The sequence below is a fragment of the Magnusiomyces paraingens genome, assembly GCF_902498895.1.
Source record: "Magnusiomyces paraingens strain CBS 517.90 genome assembly, contig: contig5, whole genome shotgun sequence".
Lineage (NCBI taxonomy): Eukaryota > Fungi > Ascomycota > Dipodascomycetes > Dipodascales > Dipodascaceae > Magnusiomyces > Magnusiomyces paraingens.
In genome coordinates this window covers 1,702,985-1,723,021 of record NW_022474071.1, presented here as the reverse complement: position 1 = coordinate 1,723,021, position 20,037 = coordinate 1,702,985, and the positions used below count along the sequence as shown (strand labels likewise).

Sequence of the window (20,037 nt, the reverse complement as noted above, 5' to 3'; positions counted from 1 at the left end):
TAAGGAAAGTTTCTTCCCCAACTTTTATAATTTTTCTTTTCCTTTTTCTTTCTTCTTATATAACTGTTTTATCTTATATATTTCAATATATACTTTTCTTGGATAATATTTTCTATTATTATCATGACTTCCCGTGTCACAGTTCAACATGACTCTGAGGATCTTCGCGAGCAGCTGCTGAAACCTTGTTGTTATTCAGCACTGCTAAGATAAGGTCACGGTGAAAGGTGCCATCCGGGTTGTTAAAGAAATATTGCTCCACTACAGAGGCCCACTTGGAAGCTTCAGTAACAGTAGCTTGTATTTTGGTTTCAATTTCACTGCTGGTAAGCCCGGCGAAATAACTAGGACCTGGAACTCCTACTGAGATAGCTTGCGTCATCGCAAATACAATGTTAAGCTCAGGGCTTGGGGATATGCGCAAACCAACATGATTAAGACGTTGGTAGAATGAGAGCACTCGCCCCAGGTCAGCGGGCTCTAGGATTTCAGGATCTATACGAGCCATTCTTTTTCCTGGTTCAAATAGGACCCCCATGGCTTCTTCCCGTACAGACGCCGAATCCATAGGTGGAGTTTTTAGAAACTCGGGCGACGTGTCCCACCGGGCCTGTTCAGCTGCAGCCAGGTTAGCTGCAGGCGTGGTTTTTAAAATGTAAGCCTTGAGTAGTTCATCAAGGGCCCTCTCAAACCTGATACCGTAACCAAGCTGAAGGGCAGTATGGCCAACAATTGGCTTATAGATATAGTTGTTCCAAAAACTCCGGCCGCAGCTGTTAATTTGTCCAATAAGACCGAATATCCAAAAATCCAATTCACTTTTGTAGAGAAATTGTTTGAAATTTGGCGCTTGAGAAGCGTCAAAGGAGCTCATAACCTTTTGAGATGGGGGAGGACTAGCTTTGAAGTTTGAGTTTCTAATGTAAGCTGTCAAGTCTGCTAAGACTTTTAATTCAGCTTCACATCCTTCGGAACAAACTGGCACGTTGGCAATGGTTAATTGTCTAACGGTAAATCCAGAACGGTCAGCGAGATCAATTTGACGATGAACATGTTGAGCATGCAATGTTGTCGCAGACTAGTGCAGTTGATAATGCACGTGAGTTTGGGTGGGAAACTATGGTTGACAATCTATGTTTATTTTAGTTTTAGCCGCATTAGGTTTAAGCCCTTATGTGACTGTGGTTACCCTCCTTAATTTGTTACAAAGTTGAAGTGTAATACAAACCCACTCAACTTTGGGACAAACCCAAATGAAAAATTTTCACCACTGCAAATTTTTCTTTCCCTTGGATATTTAAGGAAGGTTTCTTCCCAAAATTTTATAATTTTTCTTTTCCTTTTTCTTTCTTCTTATATAACTGTTTTATCTTATATATTTCAATATATACTTTTCTAGGATAATATTTTCTATTATTATCATGACTTCCCGTGTCACAGTTCAACAGGTTATGGGCCGCACTTCGGCTTATATTAATCTTACTTCCTCTGAAAAACTCACTCCTCTCAACTATCATGTCTGGGCTACCAAAATTCTTTTGGGTCTTCGTGCTATGAATAATGGTGTCCATCTTTATGTCGAAGCTGGTACTGTCAATCCAGCTGCTAATGAATCCCTCGAAGACCTCACCGCCTCGCTTGACACCGTCGTCCATGATGTCATCCTCAACAATATTTCTCCTGAGTTGATCGAACATGTTAATGATGTGGCCATTAGAGGCCGTGACCTCTGGCTTTATCTTCATCAGGAGTATAGTCAACTTCAACCCGCCGATGTCATCTCACTTATGAAATCCCTCTATGCTGGCAATATTGATGTTGGTCCAAAGTTTGTTTCTTCTGTTCGCTCTTATGTTGCTACCTGGCGTTCCATCTACCAATCATTGTCGCCTGATTCGGTCGTGGCCTTCAACGCTTTGGCTTCAATGGGTCCCAATTGTGAGCGCTTCATCCAGTACGCCTTGGAGCACCGCTTTGATAGTAACAACAATACTGACAACCTTGATATCAACAACTTCATCCGGAACACTGATAAATGGGCCAAGTTGTTGAAGATTACTGGACCTCCAGCTACTCTTTCGACTGAAGCGTTCGTTGCTTCATCAAAGAAGTACAATAACAAATCTAAGGGTGATGGTATTAAATGTTTCCGTTGTAAGAGGCGTGGTCATACTTCCAACAATTGTCATGTCTCTTGGGAAGAGGTTCAGGCTGCTCGCCAAGATAATAAGGATGACAAAGGAATCTAAGGAGGCTAAAACCTCAAGAGGTTGGTTTGCTGAGACTATTGATGAATTTTCTGAGATAGTTGATGATGATCCATTTGTGAGTTCCGCTTTTTGTGTCCGAGACATCTGTTGTTTCTGAAAAGTTTGGTAACAGTTGCTCCGAGTCGTTTGATGATTTGGAATCCGAACTTTTGATTCTTCTGAGCCGTGTGTCGGCGATGAAGATTGTTTTGTTGGTCAAGTTTCTGAGTATTGTTCAAACTCAGGACTTGATATTGATTCAGTTGGTAAACCGTTTGTTGGTTCCACTGATGATTCTTGTTTTAATTCTGAACCGTATGTCGGTTCTACTGTTGTTTGTTTGGAGTCTGAACCGTGTGTCAGTTCAGCTCCTATTTGTTTTGATTCTGAATCGTTGGTCGATTCGGATATTGTTCCTTTTGATTCTGAACCGTTGGTCGGTTCTTCTTTTATTTCTTGTTCTGATTCTAAACCGTTGGTCGGTTCTGATGATGATATTGTCTTACCTTCTTTTGATTTTTTGGTGGATTCAATTACTGAACCTTCTCCACCTATTGTTAAACCAATTGTTACACCAAAATCCCGTTTTTCTCCATTCTTTTACTTATCTTTTGTTACCATCATGTTGTTGTCCTTGATTTTAATTGTCGTCTGGCATCCTTCTTCAATCTTGGATTTAAGTCATTCAGTCCATCACGTTTTTGTTGCTGAATCTACTACTTCTGCTGAGGCCAACTTAGTTGTTGGGTCTGATTCTTTTGACTTTATCCATGATACCGGTGCTACCAGTCACATTTGCAATAACATCTCATATTTTTCTTCTCTTCGTCCCACTTCGGCTACCATTCGTGGTCTTGGTTCTGCTACTGCTGAGGGGGTTGGCGACATTGTCGTTGATCTTCTTGGTAAAGATGACCAGCCTTGTGACCGCGTTGTTCTTCGAGATGTTTTATATGTTCCTAAGATTCCTCGCAATTTATTTGCTGCTCGTCGAGCTACTGCTGGTGGTTGTCGGTTCATTCAAGACCTTAACCATATTTCTGCTGTTGAAAATGGCAAAACTCGAGTCCACGCCATTGCCATGGGTGACTTGTACTTTTGTCGTTTCCGAGTTGTTTTGCCTTCCAAGCCTGTCCATGAGGTGTTTGCTGTTGAGTCGTCTGCCAATCTTTGGCACAAGCGACTTGGTCACGCCAGTGTGGACGTTCTCAAGAAATTATCTAAGTCACTTTCTGTCAAGCCTACTCATTTTGAGGTTGTGGATAGTCATAAGTGTGACGCTTGCTTGGGTGGCAAAGCCACAGCATTGCCATTTAATGGTACCACAGAAAAAGCTAGTCGTCCTTTGGAATTATTTGTTTCTGATTTGAGCGGTCCTCATGTCACTACCCCTGTGGGTCATCGTTATGTCTTAACCATTATGGATTATTATTCCAGGTACTCTTATGTGGAGTTGTTGGTTAGGAAAAGTGATGCAAGTCTTGCCATTCGTAACTTTATTGCTAGGTGTGAATCTTATTTTTCTGGTGATTCTGCTGGTGATCGAGTTGCATATTTTCATTCTGATAATGGCGGCGAATACATTTCCAAAGATCTGGAGCAGTTCTTTGTGTCTAAGGGTATCAAGCATACTTATACAGTTCCTCATACTCCTCAACAAAATGGTGTTGCTGAGCGATTGAATCGCACATTATTTGAGAAAGCCAAGTCTATGCTTTTATATGCTCATGTTCCTGAGTATTTATGGGGTGAAGCTGTCAAGTCTGCTAATTATATTAGGAACCGTCTTCCTAGTCGTACCACTGGTGGTGTTGCACCTCTTCAACTTTGGACTGGTAAACCTCCTAGTTATCATCATATGAAAGTATTTGGTTGTCAAGCTACAGTTGTTCTTCCTGGTGCTAAAAGAGAATCTAAGTTAAGTTCAAATACTGAAGCTGGTGTTTTTGTTGGGTATTCTTTGGATCGTACAGCTTATCGAGTTCTTCTTGATTCAAGCATTGTTGAAGCCAGGAGTGTTTACTTTGATGAGTCCAAGTTTCCATTTATGAAAAGTGATAAGGACTTGTCTATTAATGGTACTGGTGTTGGGTTTAGTGTTGGTTCTGGTTCAGGGTCCATGTCAGGACCTTGTTTTGATTCTAAGGGGACTGGTTTAGGATCTAATGTTAGGGTTAATTCTATTGCTAGTTCTGATTCAAGTTCTGGTTCTAGTTTTGGGTCTCATAGATCTTTACCAGCATCCTCATCTGGTTCTGGTTCTGGTTCTATTTGTGCTTTACCGTCTCCGTCTCCGTCTTCTTCTCCGTCTCATTCTCCGTCGCCGCCTCCTCCTTCTTCTTCTTCTATTATTGTTCATAAGCCTCGTTCTGTTCGTCGCATTTTGTCTACACCTTCTGCTCCTCTTGAGTCTCCTACTCTTCCTACTCTTCCTTCTATTCCTTCTGTTCCATCTCTTCCTAGTTCTCCTATTCTTCCACCTTCAGATCATGAAGTCTCTATCTCTCCTGACTCAAGTCCTATTGTTTCTTCTTCGGAATATATTCCTTCACAATTAGACTTATCTGAAGCTGGTCCATCTATTAATGAATCTGATATTTCAGGTGATTCTGGGATCTCGCAACGAGGGGGTGATATTGGGTTTCAACCGTCTATCATTGCTTCGTCTCCCACTCCACCACCTTTTGTTGAGTTGGAAGTAGTGCCACTTAGTCAAGAATCTCCTTCGCCTGATCTAGTTAATTCTCTTGACCAAGCTGGTGTTAGTGTTGTCACTAAGGATGATACTCAAGCTGTTTTGCCTAAATCTCGATCTCGTGTTGTTGCTGTTCGTTTACCTTCTATAACTCCTGCCAAACGCCCGAGTTCAGATGACATTGTTTCACCTCCTTCTAAACACCTTTGTGAAAATTCTTTGAAACAATCTCCAGTGTCTGCAACACCTGCAAAACGTCCAGCTGAAGAAGAGTGTATTTCTTATCGTCGTCTCAAATCTCTCCGCTTTGAGTATGATGATGTGGCTTTACTTGTTTTTACAGATCCTAGTAGTTTTGAAGAAGCTATGTCTAGTGAAGAAGCTGAGTTTTGGCTTGAAGCCTGTGTTATTGAAATGTCGTCTCTTAAACGCAATGGTACTTGGGAATTGGTTGATCTCCCACCTGGTCGCAAGGCTATCAATAGCAAATGGGTGTTTAAAGTTAAGCGCAAAGCTGACGGTTCAATTGAACGTTACAAAGCTCGTCTCGTGTGTATTGGATTTTCGCAAGTTGAAGGTATTGATTATACTGAAACTTTTGCTCCCGTTGTTCGTTACGAGACTGTGAGGATTGTTCTTGCTATTGCTGCTCAGTTTGGGTTCCAGGTTCATCATATGGATGTCGAGACTGCATTTCTTAATGGTGATCTCAAAGAAGATATTTATATGAGACAACCTAAAGGCTTTGTTGTCAAAGGTCAGGAATCTAAAGTGTGTCATTTGAAGAAGTCTTTGTATGGTTTAAAGCAAGCTCCTTTGTGTTGGAATGAGAAGATTCATGGTGCTCTTGTCAAACTTGGGTTTATTCGTAATGAAAGTGACTACGGTGTGTATACCAAAGGATCTGGGTCTACCATGGTTATTATTGCACTGTATGTTGATGATTTACTTATTTCTGGCAATTCTTCTGAAGTCATTGCCAAAACCAAGTCTTCTTTGTCATCTATGTTTAAGATGAAAGACTTGGGCCCAGTCGAGCAGTTCCTTGGCATGAGAGTTAAGCAGTCACCTTACCATATTACTGTGGATGTTTCACGTTATATTTTTGATATGTTGGAAGAGTTTGGTATGCAGAATTGTTCAAGTGTCAAGACTCCTTTACCCACTCGTGATCTTTCTGATTTTTCCGAGTCTGACTCTGCTACCGATGCCTCCATGTATCGCAGTATTATTGGTAAGCTGATTTATGCTGCTAATTGTGCTCGTCCTGATCTTGCTGTTGCTGTTAGCTTTCTTTGTCGATATATGCAGAGTCCTAAGTCTATTCATATGGAAGCTGCTAAGCATACTCTTCGTTATCTTAAAGGGTACTGCTGAACTTGGTCTTGAATATCGAGCTCAGAAAGTCTACAAGCTTGTTGGCTATAGTGATGCCGATTATGCACAGGACAAAGCAGGACCGTAAGTCCTTTACTGGTTATGTTTTATTCTGTCTGGTGGTCCCATTACTTGGGCTTGTCGAAAGCAAGTTAGTCCTGCATCGTCCAGCGTCGAGTCTGAGTATATGTCATTGTCTGATGCGTCTAAGGAATGCTTCTGGATTAATCAGTTGTTGTCCCTTTGCAAGATTCCTGTTCCGTTGCCAGTGACTATGTTTGAGGACAATCAGGGATGTATTGCTTTGGCTCAGAACCCAGTGTTTCATCGTCGCACCAAGCATATTGATGTTCGGTATCATGTTGTCCGTCACTATATTCGCAGTGGAGTGATTCATCTGGAGTATCTTGATACTCAAGTGATGTTGGCAGATATGTTTACTAAGAATCTTGGTCGTGTGAAGTTTGAGACATTGAGGGGACTACTTGGTATGAAGGCAGTAGGTGATTCTGCGACAAGGGGAGGTGTTGAGCATGCAATGTTGTCGCAGACTAGTGCAGTTGATAATGGACGTGAGTTTGGGTGGGAAACTATGGTTGACAATCTATGTTTATTTTAGTTTTAGCCGCATTAGGTTTAAGCCCTTATGTGACTGTGGTTACCCTCCTTAATTTGTTACAAAGTTGAAGTGTAATACAAACCCACTCAACTTTGGGACAAACCCAAATGAAAAATTTTCACCACTGCAAATTTTTCTTTCCCTTGGATATTTAAGGAAGGTTTCTTCCCAAAATTTTATAATTTTTCTTTTCCTTTTTCTTTCTTCTTATATAACTGTTTTATCTTATATATTTCAATATATACTTTTCTTGGATAATATTTTCTATTATTATCATGACTTCCCGTGTCACAGTTCAACAGAATGGTGTAAAGGATAACACGTTCGCTCGAAAGCGGAAGATACTGGGTTCGATTCCCAGAATACCCCCTTTTTCCTGAGGATGTGTACGGGAGTATTTTGAGATGGGGGAGTGTTGAACTGTGACACGGGAAGTCATGATAATAATAGAAAATATTATCCTAGAAAAGTATATATTGAAATATATAAGATAAAACAGTTATATAAGAAGAAAGAAAAAGGAAAAGAAAAATTATAAAATTTTGGGAAGAAACCTTCCTTAAATATCCAAGGGAAAGAAAAATTTGCAGTGGTGAAAATTTTTCATTTGGGTTTGTCCCAAAGTTGAGTGGGTTTGTATTACACTTCAACTTTGTAACAAATTAAGGAGGGTAACCACAGTCACATAAGGGCTTAAACCTAATGCGGCTAAAACTAAAATAAACATAGATTGTCAACCATAGTTTCCCACCCAAACTCACGTCCATTATCAACTGCACTAGTCTGCGACAACATTGCATGCTCAACACCTCCCCTTGTCGCAGAATCACCTACTGCCTTCATACCAAGTAGTCCCTCAATGTCTCAAACTTCACACGACCAAGATTCTTAGTAAACATATCTGCCAACATCACTTGAGTATCAAGATACTCCAGATGAATCACTCCACTGCGAATATAGTGACGCACAACATGATACCGAACATCAATATGCTTGGTGCGACGATGAAACACTGGGTTCTGAGCCAAAGCAATACATCCCTGATTGTCCTCAAACATAGTCACTGGCAACGGAACAGGAATCTTGCAAAGGGACAACAACTGATTAATCCAGAAGCATTCCTTAGACGCATCAGACAATGACATGTACTCAGACTCGACGCTGGACGATGCAGGACTAACTTGCTTTCGACAAGCCCAAGTAATGGGACCACCAGACAGAATGAAAACATACCCAGTAAATGACTTACGGTCCTGCTTGTCCTGTGCATAGTCGGCATCACTATAACCAACAAGCTTGTAGACTTTCTGAGCTCGATATTCAAGACCAAGTTCAGCAGTACCCTTAAGATAACGAAGAGTATGCTTAGCAGCTTCCATATGAATAGACTTAGGACTCTGCATATATCGACAAAGAAAGCTAACAGCAACAGCAAGATCAGGACGAGCACAATTAGCAGCATAAATCAGCTTACCAATAATACTGCGATACATGGAGGCATCGGTAGCAGAGTCAGACTCGGAAAAATCAGAAAGATCACGAGTGGGTAAAGGAGTCTTGACACTTGAACAGTTCTGCATACCAAACTCTTCCAACATATCAAAAATATAACGCGAAACATCCACAGTAATATGGTAAGGTGACTGCTTAACTCTCATGCCAAGGAACTGCTCGACTGGGCCCAAGTCTTTCATCTTAAACATAGATGACAAAGAAGACTTGGTTTTGGCAATGACTTCAGAAGAATTGCCAGAAATAAGTAAATCATCAACATACAGTGCAATAATGACCATGGTAGACCCAGATCCTTTGGTATACACGCCGTAGTCACTTTCATTACGAATAAACCCAAGTTTGACAAGAGCACCATGAATCTTCTCATTCCAACACAAAGGAGCTTGCTTTAAACCATACAAAGACTTCTTCAAATGACACACTTTAGATTCCTGACCTTTGACAACAAAGCCTTTAGGTTGTCTCATATAAATATCTTCTTTGAGATCACCATTAAGAAATGCAGTCTCGACATCCATATGATGAACCTGGAACCCAAACTGAGCAGCAATAGCAAGAACAATCCTCACAGTCTCGTAACGAACAACAGGAGCAAAAGTTTCAGTATAATCAATACCTTCAACTTGCGAAAATCCAATACACACGAGACGAGCTTTGTAACGTTCAATTGAACCGTCAGCTTTGCGCTTAACTTTAAACACCCATTTGCTATTGATAGCCTTGTGACCAGGTGGGAGATCAACCAATTCCCAAGTACCATTGCGTTTAAGAGACGACATTTCAATAACACAGGCTTCAAGCCAAAACTCAGCTTCTTCACTAGACATAGCTTCTTCAAAACTACTAGGATCTGTAAAACAAGTAAAGCCACATCATCATACTCAAAGCGGAGAGATTTGAGACGACGATAAGAAATACACTCTTCTTCAGCTGGACGTTTTGCAGGTGTTGCAGACACTGGAGATTGTTTCAAAGAATTTTCACAAAGGTGTTTAGAAGGAGGTGAAACAATGTCATCAGAACTCGGGCGTTTGGCAGGAGTTATAGAAGGTAAACGAACAGCAACAACACGAGATCGAGATTTAGGCAAAACAGCTTGAGTATCATCCTTAGTGACAACACTAACACCAGCTTGGTCAAGAGAATTAACAAGATCAGACGAAGGAGATTCTTGACTAAGTGGCACTACTTCCAATTCAACAGAAGGTGGTGGAGTGGGAGACGAAGCAATGATAGACGGTTGAAACCCAATATCACCCCCTCGTTGCGAGATCCCAGAATCACCTGAAATATCAGATTCATTAATAGATGGACCAGTTTCAGATAAGTCTAATTGTGAAGGAATATATTCCGAAGAAGAAATAATAGGACTAGAGTCAGGAGAGATAGAGACATCATGATCTGAAGGTGGAAGAATAGGAGAACTAGGAAGAGATGGAACTGAAGCAATAGAAGGAAGAGTAGGAGACTCAAGAGGAGCAGAAGGTGTAGACAAAATGCGACGAACAGAACGAGGCTTATGAACAATAATAGAAGAAGAAGAAGAAGGAGGCGGCGACGGAGAATGAGACGGAGAAGAAGACGGAGACGGAGACGGTAAAGCACAAATAGAACCAGAACCAGAACCAGAACCAGAACCAGAACCAGATGAGGATGCTGGTAAAGATCTATGAGACCCAAAACTAGAACCAGAACTTAAATCAGAACTAGCAATAGAATTAACCCTAACATTAGATCCTAAACCAGTCCCCTTAGAATCAAAACAAGGTCCTGACATGGACCCTGAACCAGAACCAACACTAAACCCAACACCAGTACCATTAATAGACAAGTCCTTATCACTTTTCATAAATGGAAACTTGGACTCATCAAAGTAAACACTCCTGGCTTCAACAATGCTTGAATCAAGAAGAACTCGATAAGCTGTACGATCCAAAGAATACCCAACAAAACACCAGCTTCAGTATTTGAACTTAACTTAGATTCTCTTTTAGCACCAGGAAGAACAACTGTAGCTTGACAACCAAATACTTTCATATGGTGATAACTAGGAGGTTTACCAGTCCAAAGTTGAAGAGGTGCAACACCACCAGTGGTACGACTAGGAAGACGGTTCCTAATATAATTAGCAGACTTGACAGCTTCACCCCATAAGTATTCAGGAGCATGAGCATATAAAAGCATAGACTTGGCTTTCTCAAATAATGTGCGATTCAATCGCTCAGCAACACCATTTTGTTGAGGAGTATGAGGAACTGTATAAGTATGCTTGATACCCTTAGACACAAAGAACTGCTCCAGGTCTTTGGAAATGTATTCGCCGCCATTATCAGAATGAAAATATGCAACTCGATCACCAGCAGAATCACCAGAAAAATAAGATTCACACCTAGCAATAAAGTTACGAATGGCAAGACTTGCATCACTTTTCCTAACCAACAACTCCACATAAGAGTACCTGGAATAATAATCCATAATGGTTAAGACATAACGATGACCCACAGGGGTAGCGACATGAGGACCGCTCAAATCAGAAACAAATAATTCCAAAGGACGACTAGCTTTTTCTGTGGTACCATTAAATGGCAATGCTGTGGCTTTGCCACCCAAGCAAGCGTCACACTTATGACTATCCACAACCTCAAAATGAGTAGGCTTGACAGAAAGTGACTTAGATAATTTCTTGAGAACGTCCACACTGGCGTGACCAAGTCGCTTGTGCCAAAGATTGGCAGACGACTCAACAGCAAACACCTCATGGACTGGCTTGGAAGGCAAAACAACTCGGAAACGACAAAAGTACAAGTCACCCATGGCAATGGCGTGGACTCGAGTTTTGCCATTTTCAACAGCAGAAATATGGTTAAGGTCTTGAATGAACCTACAACCACCAGCAGTAGCTCGACGAGCAGCAAATAAATTGCGAGGAATCTTAGGAACATATAAAACATCTCGAAGAACAACGCGGTCACAAGGCTGGTCATCTTTACCAAGAAGATCAACGACAATGTCGCCAACCCCCTCAGCAGTAGCAGAACCAAGACCACGAATGGTAGCCGAAGTGGGACGAAGAGAAGAAAAATATGAGATGTTATTGCAAATGTGACTGGTAGCACCGGTATCATGGATAAAGTCAAAAGAATCAGACCCAACAACTAAGTTGGCCTCAGCAGAAGTAGTAGATTCAGCAACAAAAACGTGATGTACTGAATGACTTAAATCCAAGATTGAAGAAGGATGCCAGACGACAATTAAAATCAAGGAAAACAACATGATGGTAACAAAAGATAAGTAAAAGAATGGAGAAAAACGGGATTTTGGTGTAACAATTGGTTTAACAATAAGTGGAGAAGGTTCAGTAATTGAATCCACCAAAAAATCAAAAGAAGGTAAGACAATATCATCATCAGAACCGACCAACGGTTTAGAATCAGAACAAGAAATAAAAGAAGAACCGACCAACGGTTCAGAATCAAAAGGAACAATATCCGAATCGACCAACGATTCAGAATCAAAGCAAATAGGAGCTGAACTGACACACGGTTCAGACTCCAAACAAACAACAGTAGAACCGACATACGGTTCAGAAATAAAACAAGAATCATCAGTGGAACCAACAAACGGTTTACCAACTGAATCAATATCAAGTTCTGAGTTTGAACAATACTCAGAAACTTGACCAACAAAACAATCTTCATCGCCGACACACGGCTCAGAAGAATCAAAAAGTTCGGATTCCAAATCATCAAACGACTCGGAGCAACTGTTACCAAACTTTTCAGAAACAACAGATGTCTCGGACACAAAAGCGGAACTCACAAATGGATCATCATCAACTATCTCAGAAAATTCATCAATAGTCTCAGCAAACCAACCTCTTGAGGTTTTAGCCTCCTTAGATTCCTTGTCATCCTTATTATCTTGGCGAGCAGCCTGAACCTCTTCCCAAGAGACATGACAATTGTTGGAAGTATGACCACGCCTCTTACAACGGAAACATTTAATACCATCACCCTTCGATTTGTTATTGTACTTCTTTGATGAAGCAACGAACGCTTCAGTCGAAAGAGTAGCAGGGGGTCCAGTAATCTTCAACAACTTGGCCCATTTATCAGTGTTCCGGATGAAGTTGTTGATATCAAGGTTGTCAGCATTGTTACTATCAAAGCGGTGCTCCAAGGCGTACTGGATGAAGCGCTCACAATTGGGACCCATTGAGGCCAAAGCGTTGAAGGCCACAACCGAATCAGGCGACAATGATTGGTAGATGGAACGCCATGTAGCAACATAAGAACGAACAGAAGAAACAAACTTTGGACCAACATCAATATTGCCAGCATAGAGGGATTTCATAAGTGAGATGACATCGGCGGGTTGAAGTTGACTATACTCCTGATGAAGATAAAGCCAGAGGTCACGGCCTCTAATGGCCACATCATTAACATGTTCGATCAACTCAGGAGAAATATTGTTGAGGATAACATCATGGACGACGGTGTCAAGCGAGGCGGTGAGGTCTTCGAGGGATTCATTAGCAGCTGGATTGACAGTACCAGCTTCGACATAAAGATGGACACCATTATTCATTGCACGAAGACCCAAAAGGATCTTAGTAGCCCAGACATGATAGTTGAGAGGAGTGAGTTTTTCAGAGGAAGTAAGATTAATATAAGCCGAAGTGCGGCCCATAACCTGTTGAACTGTGACACGGGAAGTCATGATAATAATAGAAAATATTATCCAAGAAAAGTATATATTGAAATATATAAGATAAAACAGTTATATAAGAAGAAAGAAAAAGGAAAAGAAAAATTATAAAAGTTGGGGAAGAAACCTTCCTTATATACCCAAGGAAAAGAAAAATTTGCAGTGGTGAAAATTTTTCATTTGGGTTTGTCCCAAAGTTGAGTGGGTTTGTATTACACTTCAACTTTGTAACAAATTAAGGAGGGTAACCACAGTCACATAAGGGCTTAAACCTAATGCGGCTAAAACTAAAATAAACATAGATTGTCAACCATAGTTTCCCACCCAAACTCACGTGCATTATCAACTGCACTAGTCTGCGACAACATTGCATGCTCAACACATTCAGCCCTTTTCCCCTTGGTTGATTGCAAGTTTGATCTTTAAGACATTTATAATTATTTGTCTTGGTTGTTGCTTGTTAATCTTTTACATGTAATGGAGTTATCGTATGAGAGTAAAGTCGGATTGTCCAAAGAAAGAACCAAGCTAATAGTTTAATATAAAACTTATTGTATTGATGTAAATATCTTTTTAGATACCGATAAAACTTATGGAAATATATGACTATATATATTCAAGCGATTCTCTTTAATAATTCCTTCTTAATCGCTTCTTAATCTTTAATCTAAATTAATGTATTTATCCTCAAATATTTATCGATAATTATTATCTCGATCGATTGCATATTTGTTCTTTAAAGTGTTTATAGTTATTTATCTCGATCGCTTGATTGCTTGTTTCTTTTATCCGGTTGTTTGTTTGTTTCTTTGTTTTTATTCAAGGGTTATAGAATTATATAACATCAGCATCTGCGCTATCCTTCTTGTCCATACTATATATTTTTTCATTTTAATAATAAACTTTTAATTTTGGCTTCAACATTGCATCTCCAACAGCCCGAAAATAAGTCCTGATGCCAGCTTACGAGGAACAGGGGGTTAAAATAACCAAACCTTCCCAACCTATCTCCACTTGTCTTCATCAACGCTGTAATTGTATTTCTTAATCCCTCCAAGCAGAGATAAAGCTTACAATCTCTTGTAAGCCAGTTAAACTGTTTAAGAGAGTCGACATGTCCATCTCTGGAGATATCCGTTTCAGTCCTTTTCTTTCCTCTTCAAGCAAAGGACACTCAACTAAAATGTGATGAACTGTTTCCAGCTCTCCACATTTGCAGTTGTAACTATCCTTTTCAATTCAAACTTTTTAAACCATGCGCCAAAGTTTCCATGGCCTGTGCGAAACTGAGTAATATTACTCAAGATCCTTCGACTATCTTTCTTCATGATCACTCCCGTAACCATTTTGGAAAGATTATCAGTACATTTCGACTCCACTGTGATATTATGATACCACAGATCCTTACTGCTGTTCAATACATTTCTTGCCATTCTTCCATTGCTTGTTTCTTCAAAATTCCAATCGTCTGATTTTGTTGTTGTTTCAGTGTAAGAGGTTCAACCCTCTTGCATTTTCGTTTTCATCCTTTTTAATCATATAGTCTCTATCATCTTTCGCCAACATGTAAAGCGTGGTTAGCTTTGCAATTGGAGATTTCTCAATCAATGTTAACAAATGACCATTAATAGGATTAGTTTTGCTAATATTTAGGTGTAAACGAATAGCTTTTCGTGCCACCATAAATTTTAGCCTAATACTATATGGCATAATACCAACTTCCTTTTGTAGTACCGCAATAGGAGTTGTGCGATAAGCACCAACAATTCTTCTTAAAGCCATATTCTGCATTACTTCCAACTTGTGGATTTCTCCTTTCAAAATTTTGTGATGCCAAATTTCTAAGCCATATTCGACAATTGGTCTCACGCAAGCAATATACAGTGATCTGACTGCAGACCCTCGCATACCTTTTTGCACGCCACCAAGATGCCAAATAGCACCAACAGCTTTTCTTGCTTTATTGATTTTATTCAAAATATGAGATTTAAAATCGAGCAGATTGTTCAAAGTAATTCCAAGCAATTTAACTTCCTTCTGGGGTTCACGAAGTTCTCCATTAGGTAAAGTAAGTTGCACTTTCTCATCTTTAGGTTTCACATTTTTTGTAAAATGAATAAAACCCAATTTATCACCCAAATCAATTTTGGTCATTCTTGATTTAGCCCAATTACAACATTTTTCTAATATGTTGCTTAAGCTTTTGGTATTTTCTTCAATTTTACCTTCAACGGTAATAGTCACATCATCAATAAAGCCAAAGGAGTTCCACCCCATTCTTTAATGGCATGATACATTGGTGTGGAATATATCAAAAAAGTAGTGGTGAAATAGGTGAGCCTTGCGGAATTCCAGTACTAATTTTTTGCACTGATCCTTTTCTTCGGTCCATGAGCATACTAGCTTCTCTTTCACTTACAAATTGGTACGTCCAGTTTATAAGTGCTTTGGGTAGTTTCATATCCTCCATTGTGTGTGCCAATATATTTCTGTTAACATTATCAAAAGCTCCTTGAATATCAATGAGCATAGCTGAAATTTTTCCTTACTAGTTTCAATTCTTTGGACAAGTTCCAAAACAGCATCAGTAGCACAATAACCTTGTCTTCCCCATATTGCTCTGGTGGAAGTAAGTGTGTTGTAAGCTTGGTCATTCTTTTTGTATAATTTTTCCAGTACTTTAGATGGAATCTTAAGTAAGGAAATTGGTCGGTATGCTCTTGGCTTTGAATAGTCAGGTTTCTTAGGTTTAGGTATAACAACAATAATGCCATGTCTCCAGACTTTTGGGTGGTATCCAAACTTTACACAAGCTTGGAGAAGCTTGAAAAACCTTTCCTTAAAGTCTTTATTTAGCCATGCCATCTTTAAAACTTTGCCAGTAATTCCATCGTCTCCTGGAGCTTTATCATTTGGGGTATCAGCCAATGCAGAGTCAACTTCATCAAACTCTAATTTTGGCCATCGAGAATCATCATCAATTTCAAACTCTCTATCAAGACCATGATCAATTTCAGGTAGAAGTGCCTTCCATATTTCATGTCTTTTTTCGTCAACAGTAGTAGTGAGAGTTCCATCTTCTTTTCTAATTTGTGGTATAATGGTATCATTGCTTTTTGGATTAATATACTTCAAAATCTTCCAAATGTCATTTCCTTCTAAACTAGACAAATATTTATTCCATTGCTCAGTACTTGCCTCACGCAAACTGTGGTCAAAAATTTTTCTAGCTTTTTTTGCCTCTTCAATTTTTTGTCGTTTCAAAGCCAAAGAAGGTTGTCTTTGACGGGCTTCCCTTTTAGCTTCTAGCGCTTTTTCTAACTTCTCCCTTAATTCTTGATTCCAATAGCGTTTGGACTTTTCATCACCTTAACTTCCTTCATCGACTTTGCCATTGCTCTTTTTACAACCTCCTCAAGAACTTTAGCTTGGTCATCAATTTGGTCAGTTGATTTTAGAGTTTTGTTATGCACATTAAAATCTTTAATGGCAGAAGAAAGCTCCTTGTCAAACTTTTCCCAATCTGCATTCTTAATATTCAATCTCTTCACCGAAGTAAAAACTTCATCCCCGTTTTTACTCTGAGACATATAGATGTCCCCTCCACAATTGAGTGATCACTTAGTGTATTTTCATCCACTCCACTAAATGAAATTCTATGAAGTAAGTCCACTGAGCCATAAACCAAATCAATATTGGTTCTATTGTTGTATGTTTTTGATTTCTTGGAGTAATTAACATCATATCATTTTCATGTAGCCACTCAACAACTTCATCTGCTTCCGTATTCGGACCTGCCCTTGACTCCCATTCCTTGTGATGTAAGTTATAATCACCTGCAATGACAATCTTTGAGTATTGTTCCTTGATCTCCCGTTTGAGAAACTCAAAAACCGGTGGCTCAGGGTATTTCTTGGATGGTTTCGGTTGATTATAGACATTGACAATTGTAATGTCTTTAACCAAAATGGTAACCATATCTCGATTTGTAAACTTTTCAATTTTAGTAGTTAATGCTCGTAAGTCAGAGTTAGACCTAATGTAAGTAATTGCTCTGCATTTATTTTTTTCTTTTCAGTTTCTGTAAAGATTGGGATCAATCTTTATGTTTAATGGGCCCATAGTTGTTAAAGTAAGGTTCTTGTAATAACAAGATATCAGGTTCTTTTTATCTAAGATAGTTTCAGTAATAGATTTCGATTTATGACAATTGAGTTGGAATACTTTATAATTCATTGGATGTAATAGAATTGTTTTCGTTTTCTTCCTCATTGGATTCATCTAGTTCTTCAATATTTGTTTCTTTCATCGGTTCATCTTGTGAGTCGTCAGTGGAAACAGGATGGGCCTCATTATCCTTTTTGTCTGATTCATTTTTCAATAATCGTATCTTATTACGCATAGCTTGGAGTTCTTCAGGAGTTTTTTTTTTCCTGCTAATAAAAGGTCTAACTTTAACTTTTGTGTACTGGATAATAAGATTATCAGCACACTTTGCATAGTCTTGGGCATTTCTGAATGAAACCAATGCTGTTTGGGTAAATTGGTTTCTGCTAATGATTTTGGGTTCGGTATTCAAAACAATATGGTAATCATTAAAATTGTAGAGAGTTTCTTTCAAGTCTTCAATCGATGCCGTATTAGGTATTTCCTGAAGTACAGCCTTGTACCAAGAATCTGTGTCAAGCACTGAATAAGTAGGGTCAACTTTGGGGATCCATTCTGCAGCTTTATCAGCAAAATCTTTGTCATTAAGTTGAACATATAAATGCCCTTTGACAGTATAGCCTATTTCCTGAGCCACCGGCTTTTGTGCAACCGCATCAATTTTCTTTCCAATCGCAGGGATATTAACTCTTTTCATGGTATCTGGAATTCTTATGCACACTCTAAAAGTGGGTTTGTCTTCATCAACTTTAGTTTCACGGTGTTGTTTTTGAGCCTTCATAATGTCTTTCAACTTTGGAGTTGCTCCATTTGGAGTTTTAGGGGTCAAAGCAAAAGGCAAAGTGTCGACTTTTCTTACCGCACTCTTGATTTCCTTTTTTGCGTAGCTAAGTTCTTTGGTAGTTAAATCAGCCTTAGTTGAAATAGTTCCAACTTTGTATTCCATATTATCAACTCTTTTCTCAAGATTGTTGGTCATTTCTTTGAATTCCTTGATTTCAGTGTCAATAATTCTTTTGTTTCTTGCTTTTTCTTGAGACAAATCTTGAAGAGTCATCTTAGCTATTTCATCAGCTTTATGTTTCACTTTATCGCAATGATCCTTATTATCCTTAACTTCCTTTTTAAGTTTTTCAAACATTACATGTTTAACTTCTGTGTGAACCTGATTGTTTCTCAAAACATCAAGTTCTGAGCGAAGAGAATTCACTTGTCCTTCTGAAGCTTTAAGCTTTTCGGTCAAAGCAATGAGTTGTTTAGCTAACTCATTGTTTTTAAGTTCAAGATTTTGAAATTTTATTTCCCAATCTTCAATTGTAATACTCAAGTCTTCTTTAACAATAGACAATTCAACCAGAAATACATCCTTAAGTTTTAAGATGTATTCCCAGGCTTCAGAATTATCACCAAATGGATTTGCATCCGGCATGAGAACATCCATGTCACGTGATGGTGTTGCGTCAATTTCCACATCACCACCATCTGGTGAAGAGTCAAAGGTAGGGTTCAAGGTTGGACCAACATTCACAATAGGGGTTTCAACGGGGGTTTCGTGGTTTGAAGAAGCATTATGCTTATCATTCGATTCAAGCTTTTTGTGGATAGTTTCAATTTTTTTATGGGAGTCTGGTTTTTCATTATTTTTTTGGATTTTTGTCGAGGGTTTGATGTGATGAGCTTCATGAGAATGAGGTCCTCTGGAATGAGAACTTTCTTTCTCCTTCAGTTCAACAGCAATAATTTTTTGCATATCATTAATATTAGTCTGTTCATTATTATTGTCGGTATAATTATTGTCGGCAGGAGGGTCGCCGCCACTAAACGTGGTTTGGGTGTTGTTGGGGGGGTCTGACATGGTTTATGACATAAGTTTTATATTAAACTATTAGCTTGGTTCTTTCTTTGGACAATCCGACTTTACTCTCATACGATAACTTCATTACATTACATTAATAAGAGGCCGTGTGGTCTAGTAGTATGATACTCGCTTTGGGTTAAAATTGCGAGTGGTCCAGGGTTCAATTCCCTGCTCGGCCCTTTTAATTTTTTTAAATTTTTGAAACACTTCTGTATGTTTTACTTTTCTCTATCAACAGGTCAAGTCCAGAAATACCCAATATCTAAATCTCAGTACTAATAATTGTTGAATTGTAATTTGATTTAAGGACCTGGGCGGTCAACTCTTTAATTACTTTCCGTTCAATTTTATAAGCTACCAGACAAACGAGAATGTTGAGTGGTGATATGTTATATTCCATGATACTATGGGCAATTTCAACATTATCTCGTAATAATATTTTTCCATTACACTCTTTACATTGTTACATTATTTACTAGCAACTACGAGCTTTTTTTTTTTGATTACAAAGGTAATAATTGTATCAATTAAGAATTTCTACCGCTAAAAAAATCACCACAATATAGGGAGTTGTACTAGCGACCAAACTCTTAGTGCTGACTGACTAGGCTCCTTCATAGACACCATCAGTGTTTCCATAGGTTGACATAGTGAGGGAAAGACTAACAATACGTTAAAAAACCAAAGTTAATGAATAAATACGATTGATAAGCTGAAAGCTGAGAGATTATTTAATAAAAACAGTTTAGCTTAAATTTAGAGAAGCGAGAAAAAAGGAGGAAGAAAGGTTTCAGTAACGAAGAAAATTTAAAGGAGCATCGAGGCAAATTTTCTTTAGCAGTAGAAAATC

The 20,037-nt window shown here is 39.0% G+C and overlaps 4 protein-coding genes across 4 annotated transcripts; all 4 read right to left on the bottom strand.

The window, feature by feature from the left end:
• Positions 1–136: 136 nt before the first annotated feature.
• Positions 137–874, bottom strand: SAPINGB_P006200 (uncharacterized protein; the record flags this gene model as incomplete). The annotated part of the gene is made up of 1 exon (XM_032000912.1): positions 137–874. The coding sequence occupies one exon, from the start codon at positions 872–874 to the stop codon at positions 137–139; it is 738 nt and encodes a 245-aa protein (XP_031856803.1).
• A 6,905-nt stretch (positions 875–7,779) lies between these two features.
• Positions 7,780–13,174, bottom strand: SAPINGB_P006198 (uncharacterized protein; the record flags this gene model as incomplete). The annotated part of the gene is made up of 3 exons (XM_032000911.1): positions 7,780–9,274; positions 9,337–10,378; positions 10,429–13,174. The coding sequence occupies 3 exons, from the start codon at positions 13,172–13,174 to the stop codon at positions 7,780–7,782; spliced, it is 5,283 nt and encodes a 1,760-aa protein (XP_031856802.1).
• Positions 13,175–14,647: 1,473 nt separating this feature from the next.
• On the bottom strand, positions 14,648–17,140 carry SAPINGB_P006197 (uncharacterized protein; the record flags this gene model as incomplete). Its single annotated transcript, XM_032000910.1, has 4 exons — positions 14,648–15,249; positions 15,712–16,247; positions 16,550–16,685; positions 16,957–17,140. The coding sequence occupies 4 exons, from the start codon at positions 17,138–17,140 to the stop codon at positions 14,648–14,650; spliced, it is 1,458 nt and encodes a 485-aa protein (XP_031856801.1).
• Positions 17,141–17,387: 247 nt separating this feature from the next.
• Positions 17,388–19,184, bottom strand: SAPINGB_P006196 (uncharacterized protein; the record flags this gene model as incomplete). The annotated part of the gene is made up of 1 exon (XM_032000909.1): positions 17,388–19,184. The coding sequence occupies one exon, from the start codon at positions 19,182–19,184 to the stop codon at positions 17,388–17,390; it is 1,797 nt and encodes a 598-aa protein (XP_031856800.1).
• Positions 19,185–20,037: the final 853 nt, after the last annotated feature.